The 21,280-nt window shown below is 38.8% G+C and overlaps 1 protein-coding gene across 1 annotated transcript; it reads right to left on the bottom strand.

Moving 5' to 3' along the window:
- Nucleotides 1–13,529: 13,529 nt before the first annotated feature.
- Nucleotides 13,530–18,881, bottom strand: ackr3b (atypical chemokine receptor 3b). The gene is made up of 2 exons (XM_077199172.1): nucleotides 18,661–18,881; nucleotides 13,530–15,401 (listed from the first exon to the last, which is right to left on the bottom strand). Exon 2 carries the CDS (start codon nucleotides 15,351–15,353, stop codon nucleotides 14,265–14,267), a length of 1,089 nt encoding a protein of 362 aa, XP_077055287.1. The 5' UTR covers nucleotides 15,354–15,401; nucleotides 18,661–18,881; the 3' UTR covers nucleotides 13,530–14,264.
- Nucleotides 18,882–21,280: the final 2,399 nt, after the last annotated feature.

The raw sequence follows: 21,280 nt of genomic DNA, 5'->3' as shown, positions 1-21,280 counted from the left end.
TAACACTGATGCAACACAATTTATGGGCCAAGGAGGCAATAAGAACACAAAACAAAAAGAAATCAATGTAGATTATCATTCGTATTACAACATATATCATTGACCACATCACCTGATTATTTGCAGTCTTATTTTGTGGTAGTGCATAAATACTGTGTCTTCTCCCTCAGATTCTTTTTCTGCCCTGCTCTGTTTCTCGAAGTGTGGTATTGTGTGTGTGTGTGTGTGTGTGTGTGTGTGTGTGTGTGTGTGTGTGTGTGTGTGTGTGTGTGTGTGTGTGTGTGTGTGTGTGTGTGTGTGTGTGTGTGTGTGTGTGTGTGTGTGTGTGTGTGTGTGTGTGTGTGTGTGTGTGTGTGTGCGCGAGAGCACGTGTATGTGCTCTCACCCCAGTGCCACGGAGTCGTTTAGTCTGGGTCTCAGTGTGTAGGATGGAGGATGGGGCGGTGTGTGTGCTGTGGAGCATGTCTTAAAGTTGACCCTCAGCGTCTCTTGCGAAGGAATGTGTGGGCTCCCTGCCTCACTAATCCAACACCTGCCTTTAGTAAACCCAGCCTGGGCCTGACCACAGACCTCCCAGGTTAGTCCACCCGTCTCTCAGCATTCAGGTAAGGTCTGTACAGCCACTGAAGGTCTGTCATTCATTCGTCTTCTAAAAGAACACACTTTGCATTTGAGCTCACTTTTTGTGGAAAGTGAGGGATACGTTTTCCTGTAGAGTTTTAAGGAACACATCAATCACTTAAATCAACATTACTCTGAATGTGTCAGCCAATACTGTAAAAACAACGATAAAGCAAAACATATATCACATGGCATGTGTTTGTGCTTTGACATTTAGTTCTTTTAATAATATATTTCTATTTCAATTGCTTTGAATGAACTTGGCTGATTTACATACTTTCAAGCAATAATAGCTTTCAAGATTGTGCCAACTGGCTAGAGTTGTTTGAATTACCCCAGAATGCAGTTTAACCAAATGTTGTTCTACTGCATTCTTGTGGGAATGCATTTTATGCAAGCACACTTTTCACTTATACCTTTATGCCATTGGTGTGATTGACTGTTTCCTTTTAGATCCCAGTGTGTTACTACTCCATTACAAGCCTGGTAGAGCACTTTCAAAACCAACAAATCTTGATAATATAATGATTATTATAGTTTTAATTTAACAGATTATTTTTAGTTTAGTTTAGTGTTTGTTAGATTTCACTCTCACTTTGTTCCAATTCGCCTATTGCCAATTGCCCTACTGTTTTTGTAAAAGAAAAGTTCATATTTGAGAGTGTGCAGCAGGATAGTAGGTAAGGCATAGGCTATACTTCGTCATAGGGGTGTATTGATACCCTCATGTCACGATTTGATACATATCACGAAACTGAACTCACGATACGATATTATTGTGATACTCCAAGACGGTAAAAGGTTAACAAAAAATGTACTGTTGATTAAAATGCTAAATTTGGTATTACATTAGGGGTTGAAATTAATAAGATTGGACTTGGTGCTGGTAACCCAATGCACAGGACAATGGTGACACCAGAATAAAAATCCTGTCCCCATTTAAACAGCCATGTCACAGTTAAAATCATCCACATAAAATTTGATTTAATTTCCTCCTGTTTCGGAGAGAAATATAATAGCATGTTGATCAGCCAATCGTTGGCCTTCCATGCAGAGACTTTCCTCGTGTGTTTGCAATTTGCATAATGATGCATTTAAAAGTTAATGACCAAACGCATCTTTACAAAAGTTAAAAATGCTGTTGCAGATTAAATATAATTTGGATAAGATTGAATAAATTTCTTTTCTTCAGTTTAGATACTGATTAATCACTCAAACCCCTTTATCTAAATCGCTCGACTTAATCGTCATACTTTCACATCCGTCATGTTTGTAGTTTAACACTTTTTGGGCCCCTATCTTGCACCAAGCGCAATTGACTTTGTACACCGACGCATGTATCATTCCTATTTTGCACCCGACGCACAATGGACTTTTCCGTCCACAGACGCACGTCTGTAAATTAGGGAATGAACTTGCGCTCCCGGGGGCGGTTCAGCGAAAAGAGGCGGCGTGTTCTGGCGCATACGTTCCCTGGTGCTATTTTGCAGTTTCAGAAAACAATTCCACCACAGACCAGGAAAAACCTAGTCTAAAGTCAGTGGCGCGTTATTCAGATGGTATTTTAAGGGCGCATGCTTGGCCATAATGTAACGTGTGCACAACACACTTTGCTTCTCATTTACACAGACGCAGTAGTTCCCATTTTTGTAAACCATACATAATTACAAGGAAAAATATTACCACACGAGGGAAATCATTGTGGTGTCCATGAAGATGTGAAAAAATAGGCATAAATCTAGCTTACAAATTTACCGAAATTATTATACGCCTGTTTAACCAAAGCAAATTTGGGTGGGTTTCTCCCATCCCCATACAATGTCACTTCTCTGTCTTTTACGGCCCTGGCGAGAACGTCGGTCTCCTCGGCTGTGAACCGCTCCTGGTGTGCACCTGGCAAAACCACCATCATAATAGCAATCCGCCATGGAACAAGGGCGATTGCTTTTAAAGGGAATGTGAGATGACGTTCTGACTGGTTTATTTCACGTTACGCCCAAACCACACCTATGAGTAATGTAGCTACTTCAGACCTTGTCAAAGTTACTTGCGTTTGATATCATTAAAATAGGGCCCTATATCTGTGTTTGTAGTTCTAATTGAATCCCCATCCAACTCACAATATGTTGTGGGCAATATTAGCAAAATTGTGCATGCATTTGCACATCAAATAACAGGAAAAAGTAGACCATCCAGGTATCTTTGAAATACTTATTTCAACATACTAAGATTTGGGACACACTCATTTTAATTTTGAATACTGTTTAGGACGGATAGTATGCAAATAGGGATGTAGCATCTTTCCTTTTTCAGTGCTTTATAGATTTTAATTAACAAAAATGTTTTCACTTAGTTTTTGTTTTAGATTTTGTTTTTGTTTACAATTGTAATGGTGTGGTGTACTCAGGAACAGGCTGAATACTCAGAAGATGAGATCCAAACAATACTTTAATAGCAACACTCAAGAATCAGGTAAAAGACAGCGAAACTTACATTAACACTAAGTAGGTATTATGGTGACCGGACAAGGAGTGCAGGAGAAGGAACAACTAAAGTAGTGAACACAACAAGGATAATTACTAAACACAGCTGATGGAAATTAACTATTAATGATGGTAACCAAGGATTCGAAAGAGTCGTGGAAAACTGAACAAAGAAACATGTGACAGATGAAAACACACTGAAAGTCAATGAACTAAACTAAACGTGAGATAACGCCCCTCCCAGCAAGGCACATCCTCGCACAGTAGTAGATTGTTGACAGATGGCGAAGGGCTGATGAAAGGGGCAGGCAGACAGATAGATGATGACGACCAGGGAGGAGCAGGAGGTAGCATGTCACGGTATACGTATTCTCTGGTCTCTTCTTGTCTCGTGTTTATGTTGTTGTATGAGTGCACGTGCGTGTGGGCGTGAATGATTGGCACTCCGGATCCGCTCCAGCTGATCATCATCATCTCACCAGCTGCACGCAATCTCTCAACCATATATATTCTTACCTCTGTTTCTGCATCCTTGTCAGTACGTTGTCTCTGGTCCTCGGTGTTGGTGTTCCTGTGTTCCTGTTCAGCCTGGTGTTCCTGTTCGTCGTCGTGTTCAAGTGGATTGGGGTTTTCGTTGTCGTCACGTCTTCACTGCACGTCTTCACGAGTCCTGGCCACCGAAGCTCCTGCGTCACTTCACCATCGGCTGTACTGTGTGTCATCTTCTACTTATCTTCATTAAAAGAGTAACTTGCATCTGCTTCCTGTCGTTCATCCCGCGATCATGACATAGCATCCATGGTGGAGAAGATGGAAGGAGTGGCCTTGTGGATGCAACCCAGAGCTCAGGCATGCCGGTAGCCCAAGGCGGAGTCGACGGTGAGAGGAGCCATGATGGTGATGACATCTGGGAAACGACCGAATGGCGAAGGAGCATTCCTGATGGTAGTATTTAGAGGTGGTGGGAGAGGGAGTCTGGGTGAGGATAACAGGACTGACGAAGAAGATTCAGATTCAGAGTAGTTCAAGGGACACAGGGAATTAGACTCTCCACACTCAAATAAACTGTCCAACAGGTTCAGCTGGTGCACGCTCTCAGTTGCGGGAGAGTGGGCAGGGCTCGTTTCCATCTCCTCGAACTCAATGAGGACTCCCAAGGCGATGGGTGTTGTCGTCAGCTCATGCCTCTGGTCAGACTCTCCATGGTGCTTTGACTGCTCCATGGTGCTCCATGGTGTGCTCTTCCCTCCCATTCTTAGGCAGGCTCAATCATCGCAGCAGGCGGAAGCCTCCAGTCTGCGGGGGGCTCAGGTGTTGTCGATCAGGTGACAGGCTGGGCTCTGAGTCTGGCCAAGTTCTGGATTGGGGCTGTACGCTCTCCAGACACCTCACAATGGCTTCCCTCTAACTCAGTCTGGTGGTGTCTGGAAGGTTGATGGGTTTGTGGAAGTTCGCCCCGATCCAGAACAGGGTTTTTATTGTCTCGTCATCGAGCAGGCTAGTAAGTGCAAGACGACAGAAGTTCAAATAAAACGAAAATAAACTGAAATAAACCGAAATAAACTGAGCTCTTACATCCATTTTGGTTGGTCCGGTCATCTGTGGCGGTGTGGTGTACTCAGTAACAGGCTGAAGACTCAGAAGATGAAATCCAAACAACACTTTAATAGCAACACTCAAGAATCGGGTAACAGACAGGGAAACTCACATTAACATGGTCTAGGTATTACGGTGACTGAACAAGGTGTGCAAGAGAAGAAACAACTAAAGTAGTGAACACAACGAGGATATTTACTAAACACAGCTGACGGACATGAACTAATAAGGATGGTAACCAAGGAGTCGAAAGAGTGGTGGGAAACTGAACAAAGAAATATGTGACAGATGAAAACACAGTGAAAGTCCATGAACTAAACTGAACGTGACAATAATAACACTCATGTGAACTTGTGCTACACAGTTATGTTATTGTTAATTAAAGCTGACTCTAAAGATATTACAAATGATTTTCAGTAGTCTAATTGAAGCTAAAATTAAATAAAATATAAATGTTTGATAGAAAATTTAAACCTAAAAAAAAATGGAAATTAAAATTAGAAACTGAAATAAGTTTTTTGAAGTACTAAAATGACTAAACTGAAATAAAAATAAATTAAAGTTAAATACAAATATTAGAATAATGACTAAAATGCAGTAACAAAATTACTGAAACTTAAACTAAAATGAAAATGAAAACTGAAAACTAATTTAAAATATTAAAAATACAATAGTAGTATAAATAATACTAAAAGAACATTGGTGCCTCACAATTTGGGAAAACAAAACAATAATTGCATGTATGGTTCATATTACAACATACATTGATCATATTTGCATAATAAATCACATATATACCAATCTTGAAATGGAAAGTTCAGAAGCTTTATGTGGGATCTCAAAGGTCAACGATTGTCTTCTAAAATGAAACAGGCCCACAGAATGTCATGGATGGGATATTGCGGCTTTTCATAGCTGTAGGCAGATCTTAAACATGAGAAGAACAGGAAGAAAAATAGAAACCAAGATTGAGAATGGAGGAAAGATAGAGAATGAGATGTCCAGGTGCTGGGATTTGGTGTTGAATGTCCACAGATTGCTCGGGGCAACAGATTTCTTACACCTGATCTGAGGTGTAGTCTCCTTAGAGAATCAGTCTGCAGGTTCTGTCTCTAGTACAAGGTCACTCATTACCAGGTTTAACAGTCCATCAGTAAATGCATGTATTAGCATAGCAATAATGTTATGGTAAGCTAGCAGGTTTAAAGGGATAGTTCACCCAAAAATGAAAATTCTGCCATAATTTACTCACCCCCATTGAAGAATGTCGATAAAGAAAACAGAAAAGAGTTGATGGGGCCCATTGACTTCCATGGTATTTTTTTTTTGTTGGGGGGGGGGGGGGGGGATCAATGGGGCCCATCAACTGTTTGGTTATACCCATATTTTTCTAAATATATTCTTCTGTGTTCAGCAGAAGAAAGAAATGCATACAGGGTTGGAACAACATGAGGATGAGTAAATGATGACAGAATTTTAACTATCCTTTTAAGGTTAGCATGCGTCTAGCCACAGTGTTAGATGTGGAAATGGAATGGAATGTTAATTTTATTGTCTTGACACAATGTGACACAAATAAATAATTTATTTTAACATTTCAGAATACTAATTGTTTATAAATGATTAGCATTAACCCCTGATATACTGTAGTTCAAGCAAAATCGTAGAATGAACGGGTGTGACGTTATTTATAACAAAATCAGGCCAAAACGAACTTCATTTGGAGTTTGTTCGAAACAGCTTGCCAAAGCGGACTTTCCAGAAAAGTCTGGTAAACACCTTTGAAATACCAGTGGTCCGTGGCATTTACGTAATAGGTAGGTGTACTCTGAAGCTCCACTTTCTTTGACGTGAAAATGTTCTCCAGTTCATTCCATCTTTTGTCCAGTACTTGGAGGTCAGACATGAACATACTGAAGAGCTGCTTTATAGTAGAAAAGTTGTAATTCTAATTGGAAGTGACACTGACACTGTTTTTTCATGTTTAATACTGCAAAAATACTTTAAAGCAATATACTATGATCAGATGCTTTCTTTACTACTGCTTTCTCACCACTATTGAGAGGAAAGTGCACAGCACGTATATTTACATATTCATATAAACACCGCTTCCAGCAGCGTGGGGATGTCGGGATGTTCGCTAACAGTATACCACTTCAAAGGTATTTCTTTGTAGCTTCTTTTTAACCGCTAAATGAAGAATGAAAAAGAACTTTGCCGTGTTATATCGGGGCCTTTAGCATTTTTGTGGCCCTGCCCTGTGGACTTTTGTCAAGTTTTGCTAAGCAGTCACTGGTCAATTAGCACAGGTCAAGGTCAAAACCCTATTCTTCATTCACATGCCATGCTGTTTTGAATTGAATGTGCCCACACTTTTCACACTGTTTCTCTCTCTTTCCCCTTATCACGCTGCCTCTCACTGTGCCAGCGAATTAAAAAAGCGTTATAGAGCGATTCTCAAAGGCTTTGCATACAATCCTGCACACTTGGCAGAGGCTGGACAGCCACAATGGAATCACAATTGCCCACTACTCTAAACATGAGTCTCACCATAGCCAAATGCTGATAAGCCAGCCTGAGCTGCAGCTAAACCTGATGGGACACAAACAATCCCAGATAACAAAGTGGAATCGAGACAAAAGCCCCCATCCCCCCTCTTACAATGAGTGCTAGAATAGTAAGAGAAGATTTTAAGAAAGGTGGCATGCCAATGAAGAACCGTTGAACCTGAATAAGCCAGTTTAACTGGCCTTAAAGGAGATTTGGCAGTGTAATGTTTCCTTAATGCTATGTGACACTGAAAGAGAGAGAACGTTGTAAGAGGATGTAAGAAACTAAATGTGTTACATGCGTCATTAAGTATGAAACTTTCACCTATTTTTCTTTCTGTCTTGAAACAGTTTCCCCTAAGAAACTGAGTGTTCATTTAGTGAGTAAGAGACCAGGAAGGACACAATAGTATAAGTAGTATCATATGAACTTTAAACCTGTCTCCTTAAATAATTGTGATGCTTGTGAAAGCAGAAATCTGAGGGTTTGACAGTTGGCCAGAGTGTTATTTACAGATGAGTATGTGTGTAAAGTTTGGGTGATGAGTGGTTCCAAGTTAATACGTGAGCTTTTCAGCATTACCAGTGAATCCTCTCTTTGACGTAATGTATGATTGTATTAAGAAGAATGCAAAAAGAAAGGAAAATGTGTGGGGGTATCATGAGAAGATCTAATACATGATATTCATCAGAAAAACCTTCTCATGTTAAATTTGAATTAACATGACTGATGAATTAACAATAGACAACAATCTACGTTAATTATTAGTTATAAATTGCTCATTAAAGTTCAGTGATAATACATTAACTCATGTTCACGTATAATACTTAAAATCTTAAAACATGTAATATATGTAGATAATAACAAACACAATAGTAAATGCTTTAAAAGTTTGGTTCATTATTATATGGTGTTAACTATGCATGAACTAATGTTAACGTATAGAAGCTTATTGCAAAATGTAACCAGAAATATAATACCAACCACTCTCATGTTATACAGTGACCCCCGTATAGACACTTTTGGACACTTAAGTCTGAATTTCAATGCATGAGATACAAAATATCAAACTAGGTGGCATCTGCAAACAAATGATGAGAGCTTTTCACTCAGCCAATTTTTCTGAGCCATTTTATTCCAATTATTTTTAACCAGCTTGTCTCAAGGTCATTTTTCAAGGAAAAATTAACTCAGTTCCCTTCAAGTTCACAAATATAGTATACATGTATGTGTTTAGCTGTCCATATCCTATACTTGGTTGTGAGTGGCTGTTTGGGTGTGTGATGGTGGGTTTACTGTCCATTGTATCACACACTATAGGATAATTTCAATATGAATGAAATCCGTGGCTGCATTTAAACCATGCGGATACAGAAAAAAGCTCTGACTATGTCTTGAGCTTTCAGAATACAAATGCACCGTGTCTTGGAGGCCAGAGCCAGTCCTTTTCCTCATGCTAAAATTCAGCCATGTTTTTTTTCTGCCAAAGGCTCAAGCCACATGCTACGGGTCTCCTGTGAACTCTTTTTCTCCACACAACAACAGCAGTTCCCCTGCCCTTCACTCAAATTCAGACTCCGCCCACACGTCTGTCAGCGAGATGAGCAGCCCCCGCTTTCCTTTTATACATCTAGGCACATACTCAGAGAACAGTCTCAGCGCTCAAATCCTGCTGCTTATATTCATTGGCATTGTGAATGCTGAGTAATTCAGAATTGTGACATAAATTAACCATAAATGAATGTCTGATCATGTTATATGTTGCTGTTCAGCTGCTGTGTCAAATTTGTATTCTGTTTTTAAAAATAAGATCATCTATGCATATTAGACAGTATGTCATAATCATCGCCAAGCATGTTGGTGCAAATCATTCAAAGTGTGAAGGAATTCTAATGTCAACATCCAGAAGCCAGGAATTTTCTTTTTTCTTTTTTACATTCTACATTCCATAAAGGGGTCCTATTATGCTTTTTTTACATATTACTGTAAACTTTCTTTAGCATGTAATGTTGCAGTTTGAGCGTGAAATGGGTCTGCAAAGTTACAAAGTATAAAGTCCACTCCACTCATTCAAATAATTCCCACACAAAGCATAGAAAAAAAAGGGAACGAGGCCTGGTTGAGTTACATTAGTAGAGTTGAAACTTGAGATTATGGTAAGAAGCGTAACATTTCTGAAACACGCTCAAAGCGGTTAACCAATCACAACACACTGGTCCAGCCGATCAATCAGAGAACATTGTGCTTTTCAGGAGGAGGGACTTCATTGAGACTGGAACTAAATAAAGAGTTACTGACAGACTAGGTAAAGAGGTGCTGCAATAATGTTAAAATGTGAAAAAATGTTTTAACATTCAACTATGAAATTCTATTCTAGTAGACCCCCCAAAACAAAATCAAGGGCATAATAGGTCCTCTTTAAGGTGTGGTCACAAATTTCAGTGACAGACAAAAAAAGGACCATTGTCTATTGTTAATAGCGTAGCAACGTATGAAACACAGCACACACCGCATTCACTTTCAAAACAAGCAGCTTTCTGTTGGTCAGCATGGTGAATTCACTTGTCCAACTTGAAAATGTGGGCAATCTACATGGGGAACTTTTTTTGTCCTCACACAAAACTCACCATTGCACAGATTCTTGTTGGAATGACTGAATTTTGCCCGAAAAACCTTGCTGAGCAATAGAACATGTTACCGCATCTTTTCTTTAATGTTCATTTTCAAGATCTTAACATTTTTCTACTGGTAAAATCCATCAATGTAGAGGAGAGTTATTATTGTATCAAAGGTTAAAACTGTTGGGGGAGAGAAATGACTCTCATTTGTTTCCACATCCATTGCTTAAAAACCCTAGGGAGGAATAGTGCCTCGCTCTTTTTTCATGTCTCATATTCGATTTCTCTTTATTCCATTTTCTTTTTACTCCTCGGTCTACAAAGTTCATTCTTCCTTGTTCCTCGTTTAAAATGTCTAAACAGAGTGAAACTACATAGTAACTGATACTGTGGTTGCATGCAAATTTTGTATAAATAACCAAGGAAAAGAACTTGTGCGTCATCTCCTTTATTATATGTTGCTGTAAGTGTATATGATGCCTAGAGAAAAATAAAAATAAAATAATTCTTCCCATCATTGTTCTTCTGCCAAAACAACCCTTCTCTTTTCAGCAAGGACTGAAAATTATGTGGACCTCTATATCCGCTTTTGCCCGCATCCTTCTAGATTAATCTGTCCTCTCCATCTCCCCCTGTCTCTCAACTTTGATTGGTTCAGCATCTCGGCCCAATCAGAGAGAGCTCGACCCGCACACAAACCATGTGAAATTGAACTTGTGGTCTCATTACCAAACAATAGTATTGAAGCGAGAGTTAGTGCAACGTTACAGGCCAAACACAGTGTAGTGGTTGAATGGCCCATTAGCTTCTCTCACAGTGTGGTTCCCAGCAGGGTTTATTAATGACCTTAGAGTGCTAATGACCTTTCAGTCTTCACTTTCTCTCTACCTGTAAACTGATCCACCGAAAGCGACTCTATTGTCTGATTCTCAGGGCTCTCGTATCTCTCTCTCTCTCTCTCACTTGTGCCATTCTCTTTGGCACAGTGTTACCACTGCCACCTTTCTCTGATTAAGAGGAGCTCAGGGAATATCCCATGTGATAAATCACAGTATTGACAGGAAAACAAACACACTCTCAACATTTGGAGAGCTGTTCTCCTGTATCACTCAGTAGAAACGGAAGTCCATAGAAAGCACAGTTTGACTACAAAATCTGAGAACAGAATCCTTATCTTACCAAACCATAAAGCAATTGATAAATGTTAGTCTGGATAGCCTAGTGTGTCATTAAAATAATAATATCATAAAGATTTATGATCATAAAGATTTTAGGAATAAAGAATTATCGATTTTTCAAAATTTGAAGAATTCATAGCATTATGAGATTCATGTCATACTAATTTAACATCCCATTAAAACATTTTTGTAGCACTGACAACAAGAGAAAAACTCACTAGAAATCTATAAGATAATTTTGTGATAACAGTTAATCCTCCAAGTGAGATATACGTGGGATTCTTAAATAAGTCTGTGCCAGAAAAATTGTGTCTGCACCAAGAACCTTCCATCTTTTCATTACATTTATTAAGCAATACTGCTCAAATCACAGACTTGAGCGCATAAACATGTCAGGTTATGATTCATTATTTATTTTGGGGATTCTCAAGTTATGTTACTTTTCTTCCAAAACATTAAAGTTTTTGTGTAAATCATAAATTGGTGCTTCATATCATTTGTTTTATGGGAGAGAATAAGCCTTGTCATTTTCTGAGGACTTTTAAAGGGAAGAGTAATAATGCCTTCTCTAATTTGCACTGTCTAGAAACCCAGTCACAGGGAACTACACAGGGTATATTTGAAACAAACACCTAGAACTTCTTCAGGACTACAAAGGGGAAGCAGAGAAAATGGGCTCCTGAAACAGTTGGTATGGATTTAACAAACTTCCCTTCTCTCTGAGCTGAACTCACTGAAGATACAGAATGAGCCGGACCCCCCTGGAGATTTAAGTACACACTCGCACATATGCATTAAAGTTTTTGTGTAAATCATAAATTGGTGCTTCATATCATTTGTTTTATGGGAGAGAATAAGCCTTGTCATTTTCTGAGGACTTTTAAAGTGAAGAGTAATAATGCCTTCTCTAATTTGCACTGTCTAGAAACCCAGTCACAGGGAACTACACAGGGTATATTTTACCCCTTTTCCACCAAAAAAGAACTGGTTCGGAACTGGTGCTGGTTCAAAGTTAGTTCGGAGTTGGTTCAACTTGCGAACCTTCTCAGAACCGGTTTGTTTTCCCACTGACTAGAGCGCCCAGCGAACGACGTCGTTACGTCACTGTGTACGTCGCCATACAGAAACGCTAGCAAGTACATTATTTTGGGATTATCTCTAACTTGTGTTCCATGAAGGCTTTAAAAACAATTGAAATAAGTAAGTCTTTTAATCTTTTCCTTTGATATGTAATCATTTCTGATTAGTTATGTACCTCTGTCTTGTGTCTTTTTTTCTTTCCGTTTATTTGTTCTATATTTTGACTGTTTTCTTCTTTGCTTACATAATGTTTTCAATAAAAAAATAAAATTTAAAAAAAGCTAGAAACGCTTGCGCCAACTTCAAGCATTATAATTACAATGGTGGACTACATCGTGTTTCTGCAAATGTTTCTCCTGGCTTTGCGGTCATAAAATATGTTTAGGACACATCTAAACCCGCCTCCAGCCCCGCCGTAAGCATGACACGGTGGTAAAAGAACGGTTCTCTGGTTCTAGTCCAGCAAAGAGTTGGTGCCGCTTTGGAACCAGTTTTCCTGGCCGAGAACCGGTTCTTTGGCTGTCGAAACACAAAGAACCGGTTCGCGAGTAGGCACCGGCTCCGAACCGGCTCTCAAAATGCTTTGGTGGAAAAGGGGTATTTGAAACAAACACCTAGAACTTCTTCAGGACTACAAAGGGGAAGCAGAGAAAATGGGCTCCTGAAACAGTTGGTATGGATTTAACAAACTTCCCTTCTCTCTGAGCTGAACTCACTGAAGATACAGAATGAGCCGGACCCCCCCTGGAGATTTAAGTACACACTCGCACATATGCACACTCGCACATATACGCAACCGTACCCATATGAACCATGCCCACAGGCTCAATGAGTAATGTCTGCTCATCATGGCAATATAAGCCATATGGTCAGTTGTAAATACTCAACATCTTTACTTTGATCATGTGTAGGTCTGAATATAATTCTAAATTAAATAAAAAATGATAAATGCATATGGTTTACTTTAGAAATTCATTCAGTGTGTTATTATGAAATATTCCATGATCCTAATATTGGTTAATTTGAGGTTTGTTCATAATATATTAACTAATGTTCATTAATCTTCAAAATCAGTAATACATTATTAGTAATACATGTATTACTAATACATCTATAACATTTAAATGTGTATAAAATAACATTAGTTGATGTTTTATGAGCAAACATCAAGCTAACATCAACCTAAATTAACAAATGCTAAAAACAAGTTTATTGTTAGTTCATGATATCTAATGTATTGTATAATGTAAATAAACCCTGTTGTAAAATGTTAATGATCTTGCATACAAGTAATGCATTTTCTCAAAAGATACAAGACATAAAATAATTATTAAGCTAATGCTTAAATAGTGAGTGCTTATGGGATAATTTGTAATCAAACAAAACAAAAATATTCAAGAGAATTCCAAAAGATTTATATATATTTTATTTCAACGGCACATTTTTATGTCAGACAATATTCCAAAACACTGAACATACACACTGAGTATATAAATATAATTTTATTTACAAAACATTTACAAATGCAGCTAGCATTGTTCTTGAAATGTACAACTTAACTTAAAAAAATGGTATCATTTCCCACAAGCATAGCAAACAGCATAACATCAGTTTACAATAGCTACATCTAATCTTGATTTGGACTAGCTTCTCTCCACTCAAATGTTTGGGTTTTCAACATCCCCCTCCATTTTACCAGACATAACTGTACATTACACATTGTGTATGAAAATGTGATCTTCAGTCTTTCCAGCAGATGTACAAAAGCCACTGATAATTGGAGAACGGATTATATAAGTCTCTCTGTGGCTCCAGGACAGGGAGGGACCTTTTCCACCAATTCCACTGACACAAAGCCTAGCTAGACTTAAAAGGCTAATACGCTTACAAATCAAATCAATACAAGTGCTTTCTCAATACATCTAAAACTGTCATAATAATGTACAAAAAGCAAACAAAAATCATCTGTTTATAAAGATTAAGCAAACTGTATGTGTACAAAGTTGTTTCACTATTTTACAAAACCTCAAATTCTGCTATGCCTCAAGAACTCAAAGTACAGAGAGATTTACATGACTGTTCCCTGTTTATCTCTGAGCTTTGCAGAGCTGGTGTTGATCAACACCATCATAGAGCGTTCATAATGGTCCCTGGTTCTCCACGGCGGAGTATTCGGTCTCAGACACATGCGAGGCATCGATGAGTCTAGCGAGGCCAGTTTTGGTAGAGTACTTGAAGATGAAGGCTTTCATAAGGTCATAGCGGTAGTTCTTGTTGATGAAGTTGTAGATCATGGGGTTCAAGCAGCAGTGAAGGAGGGAGAACCACTGGGTGAGATGCAGCGCTGCATAGAGAGCATTCTCCAGAGTGCAGTTGAAGGGCAGCACGTTGAGAAAGGCTAGCGTGTCAAGCAGTAGAGCTCCATGGTAGGGCACCCAACACACTAGAAAGACCACAATGTAGGTGAAGACGAGGCGACGGCTGATGCGACGTTCCTGGTCAGCTGAGGGTTGGATGGTACCGGCCAAGAGGACATAGAACACAGCAATTATAGGGAAGGGAATGGCAAAGCCGAGCATGAAGAAACTCATTTGGATGCCAACTGTCCACTCCTTAGTGGTGTCTGCTGGGAAAACAGACTTACATACAATGCTGTCTGAATACCTGGATTTCTCAGCCTGAAGGAAATATGTTTCAGGGAGGGCGGCAAAGAGTGCCAGCAGCCAAACGCCCACACAGATTAGCTCTCTGGTCCTTCTCTTCCTCTGGCTGGGACCGTCTCCAAAAAGTTTCACGGACAGGTAGCGGTCCACACTCATGCATGTAAGGAAAAAGATACTGCTAAAAAGGTTGACACTGAAGACCAGGTGTGTAATTTTGCACATGGCATCACCAAAAGGCCAGTGGCCGAGTTGAAGCAGAGAACTAATGGAGACCGGAAGAGTGGCCACTACGCAGAGGTCAGCGATGGCTAGGTTGAGGATATACAGGTGAGTCTCGTAATGTTTCCTCTCAGATCGCACATTCACCCACACCACCAGAGCATTAGCTGCAAGGCCGATGATGAAGAGGAAGATGTAGAGCACAGAGAGGGCGTAGAGCAGCGCCTTCTGGCTGAAAGTGCTGTGACACACTTCCACGTGGGAGACATTGTCGTCAAGAGTTGAGAAGTTTAGGTCGCCCAGTGCATCCAAAATGTCATTGAAGTCATTCACGTTCACACTCATCTTGCCACGTCTTTGTTATTGCCGCTATTGGGACACAAAGGTTGTGACCTGAAACAAAAAGAGAGCCACTGTTATGACACGTAGACAGAGTAAAAAAAAAAAACCCGAACGGGACCAATTAAACTCAGAGGGACAGAAAAATGTAAAACAAAGAATGTTTATTTATAAAACACACATAATCTGAAACATGTCGAACACACCAGGATCTCTTGTCAGAGGGCAGGACCTTGTACTGTTTAAGAGGATTTTTCCCCCCTAAATAATTCAGTGCATGGGTTTATTTCCCAGGCTTACTGGATTGTTATTAATTTAAGAATACATTTAAATGTTCACAAAATCAAAGAGGGAAGGGACAATGAGTCAAATAAGGGTGTCCACATTTAATAAAAGGAAAATATATATTTAAAATATGTTCCATATTCTTAGAAATGTGCTTATTCATGAAAACTTTCAATTTAATGACTCTAAAAATGTAATGTGGTGTAAAAATCAAGCAAAACGTAATAACATTATTTCACCTTGAATACATGTAATTGTACACATCTTAATCATCATTTTCAAAAACTTTTCTAAATATAAAGTTTTTTATTTCAAATATTAGGGATATCTTATTTACAAATATGATCTTTTTGGAGAGTCACACCACATGACTGTACAATATGAACCAACCTTCATCAAATTTTCTGATATTTAAGAAATGTATTGACCTTAAACATGAACATCTGCAAGTCCACGTTTCTGCACACTGGCTGAACCACGATCTCTATGACTGATTTAGCGGACAAAGATTTTGCAAATAACACTAGGCCGTGAAGCAGTTTTGTTCAGAATTTGTTTTAGTGTTACTTCATTGTATTGACTGTAATAATATCAGACTAGACTAACAAAAAAGCAATAGTGGTTCAGTGCTCAAAGGCTGTGCTGTACTGCTTTGCTGAACATAAGGACTAAATGCCTGGCAGCAATACTCCGATGGTTGCGCAAAAGCTTATTGGCAGACCGCAGTTGTCATGCAGTGACCTAATGAAAAGCTAAGTATTTATCCATGGCAAATTAATATACAAAAATGCTCAGCACAACCAACAGTCTAGACGAGTGAATACAATGATAGAGAGCAGAGTGTAACTCTCCTGAAGGCATCAGAGTGAGACTAATGCCTGTTAGAAGTGAGATAAGTCATAGACAGAGGGGAGGATGGGCGGCTACTGCTCCCTCTGCGACACAGAGGGGTGAAAGGTTCTTTTCTCAAAATGATATGCTCAGCTTGAGGACTGGATGCCAGGCTTTGAACTGACAAAAGCTTAAGAGAACAGAGAACCACCAGACTGGGGCTGTGTCAAAGTTTTTACCATATACACATTCTCAGACACAGATGTACACATCTCTAATCACACAGTTTTGATCTTCAACCCCTGGGATTTGCAGAGTAAAAAAAAAAACACTGGTACACTTAAGCATGCTTTTTAAAACTAAAACTTTGTGCAATGAAGCAGAAATGATAAACACAGTTATGCTCTTTCACATTTATTAAGTAAACATGGAGAAAATTAAACAAAATATCTGTTTACAATTGTCCTGGCGTAAAACACTATAATAAACACTATAAACTTGTGTTTTGCTAAAGAACCATCAAGACATAGATTGAGTTTGAGCTTGTTTATTTTCATTCCAAATCAACCCACAGTTCTGACCCTTGAAAACGGTTAGCGCCTGACTTTAATTTCATCAAAAGAAATATGAGAAGAGACACAGCTGCTCTTAATGCATCCTGTGATCCTTACTGCAAGATCCTCAATCGCCTCCAAAACAATGACTTATTTTACAGCTTTCCACTCTGACATCATTAGACAAGGGAGACAGAGAGGGCAGCGTAAACCTCTGACCTGATTTACCAGGTGCAATTGAAAAAGATCAGGTGCCATAAAATGTGATGGTCCATTACAGACGGCCCCAAGCACCACCATCACGTCCCCCAGCCTTGTTGTAAAACTGTTGCGTTTACACTGCTCAAACACAGCGGCCCCCTCACCTGATCTCACGGCCCCAGGCATCATGCACACTTGCCCGCACAAAGAATTAGCTGTGCGGACACAGCGACTCTCCATGCAGCCCCCCCTCCCCTTCTCTCTCTCTCTCTCTCTCTCTCTCTCTCTCTCTCTCTCACTTGAAGTCTTGAAGTTCCCTTGAAACTCAGTATTGTTTCACTCCAAAGTGTTTTGCAAGCATGAAATAAGGGAATTATCAGTGATGGTTAAAGCATGAAATATTCATTGTACTGAAAGTGAGTGGGGGGGAATGTAACAACAATACAAGGAGTTAAACAAATCCGTTGAAGACATGCTGATCATGAAACTGGAAGGAAACTATACCTAGGGAATTTAAATAAATTAGTCCCACAGAACATAACGAGTACTGTAAGTGTGGACTGAATAAAAAACAGAAATATGTTTTTATATAAATATTAATATGTTTATTTTTAATAGACAGAATAATGCTAAATAAAATAATTTAAGAAGAGTCAACATTTTTCAGACGGGGAGAGTTTCAATTTGAGTAGCCTACCTAAATGCTGCATTATTTCTAAACCACCTTTAGTCCCAAATTAAAAAAAAACAAAAAAAAAAAAACGCAACTTCATACCCCAGTCAACAAACCAGGGGTGCGTTTCCCAAAAGCATCGTTGGCCAACTATGATCGCAATTTCCATTGAACTCTATTGGTAACGACGGAACTTGCGACCATAGTTGGCTTTGGGAAACGCACCCCAGCTCAATATTTACATGAATGGATTCACATGAACTAATTCTTGCTCCAGAAAACAAAGAAGACAGAGTCTCGAAAGAGACGAGAAACAAAAAGAGTCCCTTTACCTGACCCTGTAGACACAATAATGCATATCCTACTCTTAAAATGTGCATTTAAATTCATTTATTCTAAAACACCATTAATTTGTTTGTTACATTAGCCTAAATCTAATCGGATATCACGTTGGTAGCCTATTACAGTGACACATCCGCGGGATTGGACACTTTCTAATCGCCTCCATCTGAGAGTTTCGGGGTCGGTAAATTTGTTAAAAGAGATATTTTTAAGAAGGCTACCTTAACTTTCTAAGTGTAGAATTAGAGAAAGTTACTTGATGTTTTATGACCGCATTTAAAACTGATATCTTGTAACACCTTATATCATTAGTTTTAATAGCTATCATGGTCCGGTACGAGTAGGCTATTGAAAAGGATGCATTTAAAAACTAAAACCTCTCACACAAACACGTGCACACACAAACAAGACGTAAAAATTAACTTACAATCCTTGTGGTCTGCTTTGGTGCTCCTAGACTTTTAAACGTAGCCTTTGGTATCGAGATTCCGATGCCTGGAGAAAATGTTAAAGTCTTGTGGTTATCCGTACGAGAGAATGGCGTGATTGTCCCTCTGCGCTCTGACTGCACTTGCTGATATATAGTGCTGCGAGCAACGCCTACCGAACGGTATCGGAAAAGTGAATCACTTTAAGTTTCTGTCCAACAACAATGTGAATAGCGGACGTGCGACACATCGGATTTCCACTCCCATTTTAAACAGCGATATAAACAAAAAAGACTGTTCGAATATAAAAATACGCCTTTGTGTTTTGTTTTCGCACGAGAGTTCTTTAGAGAAATCAAAGAAGCCTATCCATGCGAAAGTTTCATTTAGGACTTCCACAGTTTCACAAGCTGAAATGTGCTTCATGTAATATTCTCAAGATTTTTACATTTCTTTACACTATTCAAGCCAAGGCAACTATTATTAATGCTGTAACAATTAATAGCCTCTTCTATATTGCTAACATACCATTTCCTATATTATCATTCCATTCAAAGAGTTTAAAATATCGTCTAGAATAGTCATAGCCTGTATTCAAATTGGAATGTACCAATTGATCTGTTAAGCATTAGCTATTGTTTATTAGCTAATGGCTAATTATAAATTAGGCTATTATAATACAAATATTATATCATATTACCGGTAAAAGGACTAGTGCCCTATCAGTCATACCAAACTGATTTAATTTTTAATTTAATTTTAAACATTTGCTTTTATAGTTGCTTCAGGGTAAAGTCTTTTATAAATTGTAGCTTGCACCATGCTGTAAGTAGTAGCAGGGGAATGTTGTTTTGTTGTTTTTCGTGTGTTCCATTCTTTTTGCATCCTCTTGGCAATCCCTCAAAGACTTCCAAGCAGTTTGCTAAATTTAGGCACAAGGAATCTCACCTGTTCTGAATGTTCAGCTGGCCTCTGTTTAGCTTTATATTTTCTGGATAACGGCCAGTGCCTATTGTATGTGGCTTGGATAAGTGGAAACTGAAATGAAGCATGCTTAATGATATCAATGAAATCTTGATGAGATAAATTGTTCAGAGGTATGGAGTGAAGTGATTGCATTTGATTGTAGAAGCATAAACACTAATAGTGCATTGATCCAACTGCTAAACATAATTTGACTTCCTCTTTATGGAAAAGTGATAAGCCGGATAAATCCAGATAAATGCAACTGTAATCACAACACCGAAAGTGTAAAGACTTTGCCAGCATAATTTTTTGATTGCGATAATAATTTGGATTGAGATGGATCAATGTCATTGCTTATGCATGTAAATATATGAAATCAGTTGGAATACCTGCCTGAATAATACACATCATTTGTGGAGCCACTCCTGAAATGGGGAAATACACTTTCAAGCATTTCCACATTAAAAGCAACTTCACACCAGACTCAATAACAATTGATAGGTCAATGCTCTCTGTTTGAAGATTCTGGCATGCCGGGTGGAAACCATCAGGTATTTTTGTGAGAAGCATGCATAGAAATCCAGCAGTTGAAAGACATTTGGTTTTAGTTAGGGGCGTAGGCTGGTAAACTGAGACATGTTCCAAATTAAAGATTGTTAAAATGGTCTTTCCATCTTATTAAGTTTTCACTAGTCTGTTTTTTTGTCTCTGGAAAGGAAAGGTTTTCACAAAAGAACACTGGTTTTGGATTAGAATGCTTATGGGGTGTCTATAAAACAAAAATTTAAACAAAATTTCTTGAGAACCTGCTATCAACTGCAAGTAGCTGTTCACTTCCCATCATGCATGTAAGGGATCATCCCAGCAAACAGGGAAGATTCTCAGAACTTTGTCTAACGTTCTAGCATGGTTCTCTCTAGGCCTATATGAAGAAATGTTCTGCAGTAAAATTGATGTTCTTCAAATTATCTGGTCTTTAATGTTTGTCATTTATACATTGTAGCGTTTTTAGTTGGACAATCATCTAACATATTAAAGCCTTACATTCTAAAGTAATTCACAAAATATTTCCTTAATCATACAATGGAACATTCCCTTAATGGTTTCTCGAATGTTTGCAATAATCAAGAAAAAAAAATAGAAAAAAAATATTTAAAAAATGGACACTTCTGAGAACATTTTGGGACCGTTTACACGACACTGTTTTCAACTAAAAATGAAAAACTATGTATCCATTCTGACCGTTCATTTACACGACAACTGAAAACGCAAACTTTTGAACATGAGTTTTAGGCTATGTTTACACGGAAACGATCTGAAGAGAAAACGCAAAAGTGGTGTTGCGTTATGACTTTTTATCTAGACGAGCGTTAGGGGGGGAAATCTGCGTGCATATGGTGACGCAAAAGTGTGTGAAATTCGATGTAGTATGCACTCCAGGCGGCTAAGTGGCAATGTGAAGCACTGCCACACAACAACACCAAGTCTGCGTGCGTGCATAGAACCTTCCATTTAGTTCTATCCCTAGTAGCGTGAAATGAAAACATGGTGAAGCGAACAGCAAAAAGACTCTTGTACGTTTATCAGGGCTGCTAGGGCAACTTGAAGGTCCGACGTATGGAAATTATCCGACATGTTGGTTGTTATTTTCCT

This window comes from Siphateles boraxobius, unplaced genomic scaffold, assembly GCF_051911475.1.
Source record: "Siphateles boraxobius isolate OS27281-9 unplaced genomic scaffold, OSU_SipBor_1 41, whole genome shotgun sequence".
NCBI lineage: Eukaryota > Metazoa > Chordata > Actinopteri > Cypriniformes > Leuciscidae > Siphateles > Siphateles boraxobius.
The sequence above is the reverse complement of the archived record's forward strand: the minus strand, read 5'-3'. Positions and strand labels throughout refer to the sequence as shown.

Excerpts from the sequence above, each read along its gene's own strand:
- ackr3b (XM_077199172.1), bottom strand. The coding sequence starts at position 15,353 with ATGAGTGTGAACGTGAATGACTTCAATGACATTTTGGATGCACTGGGC.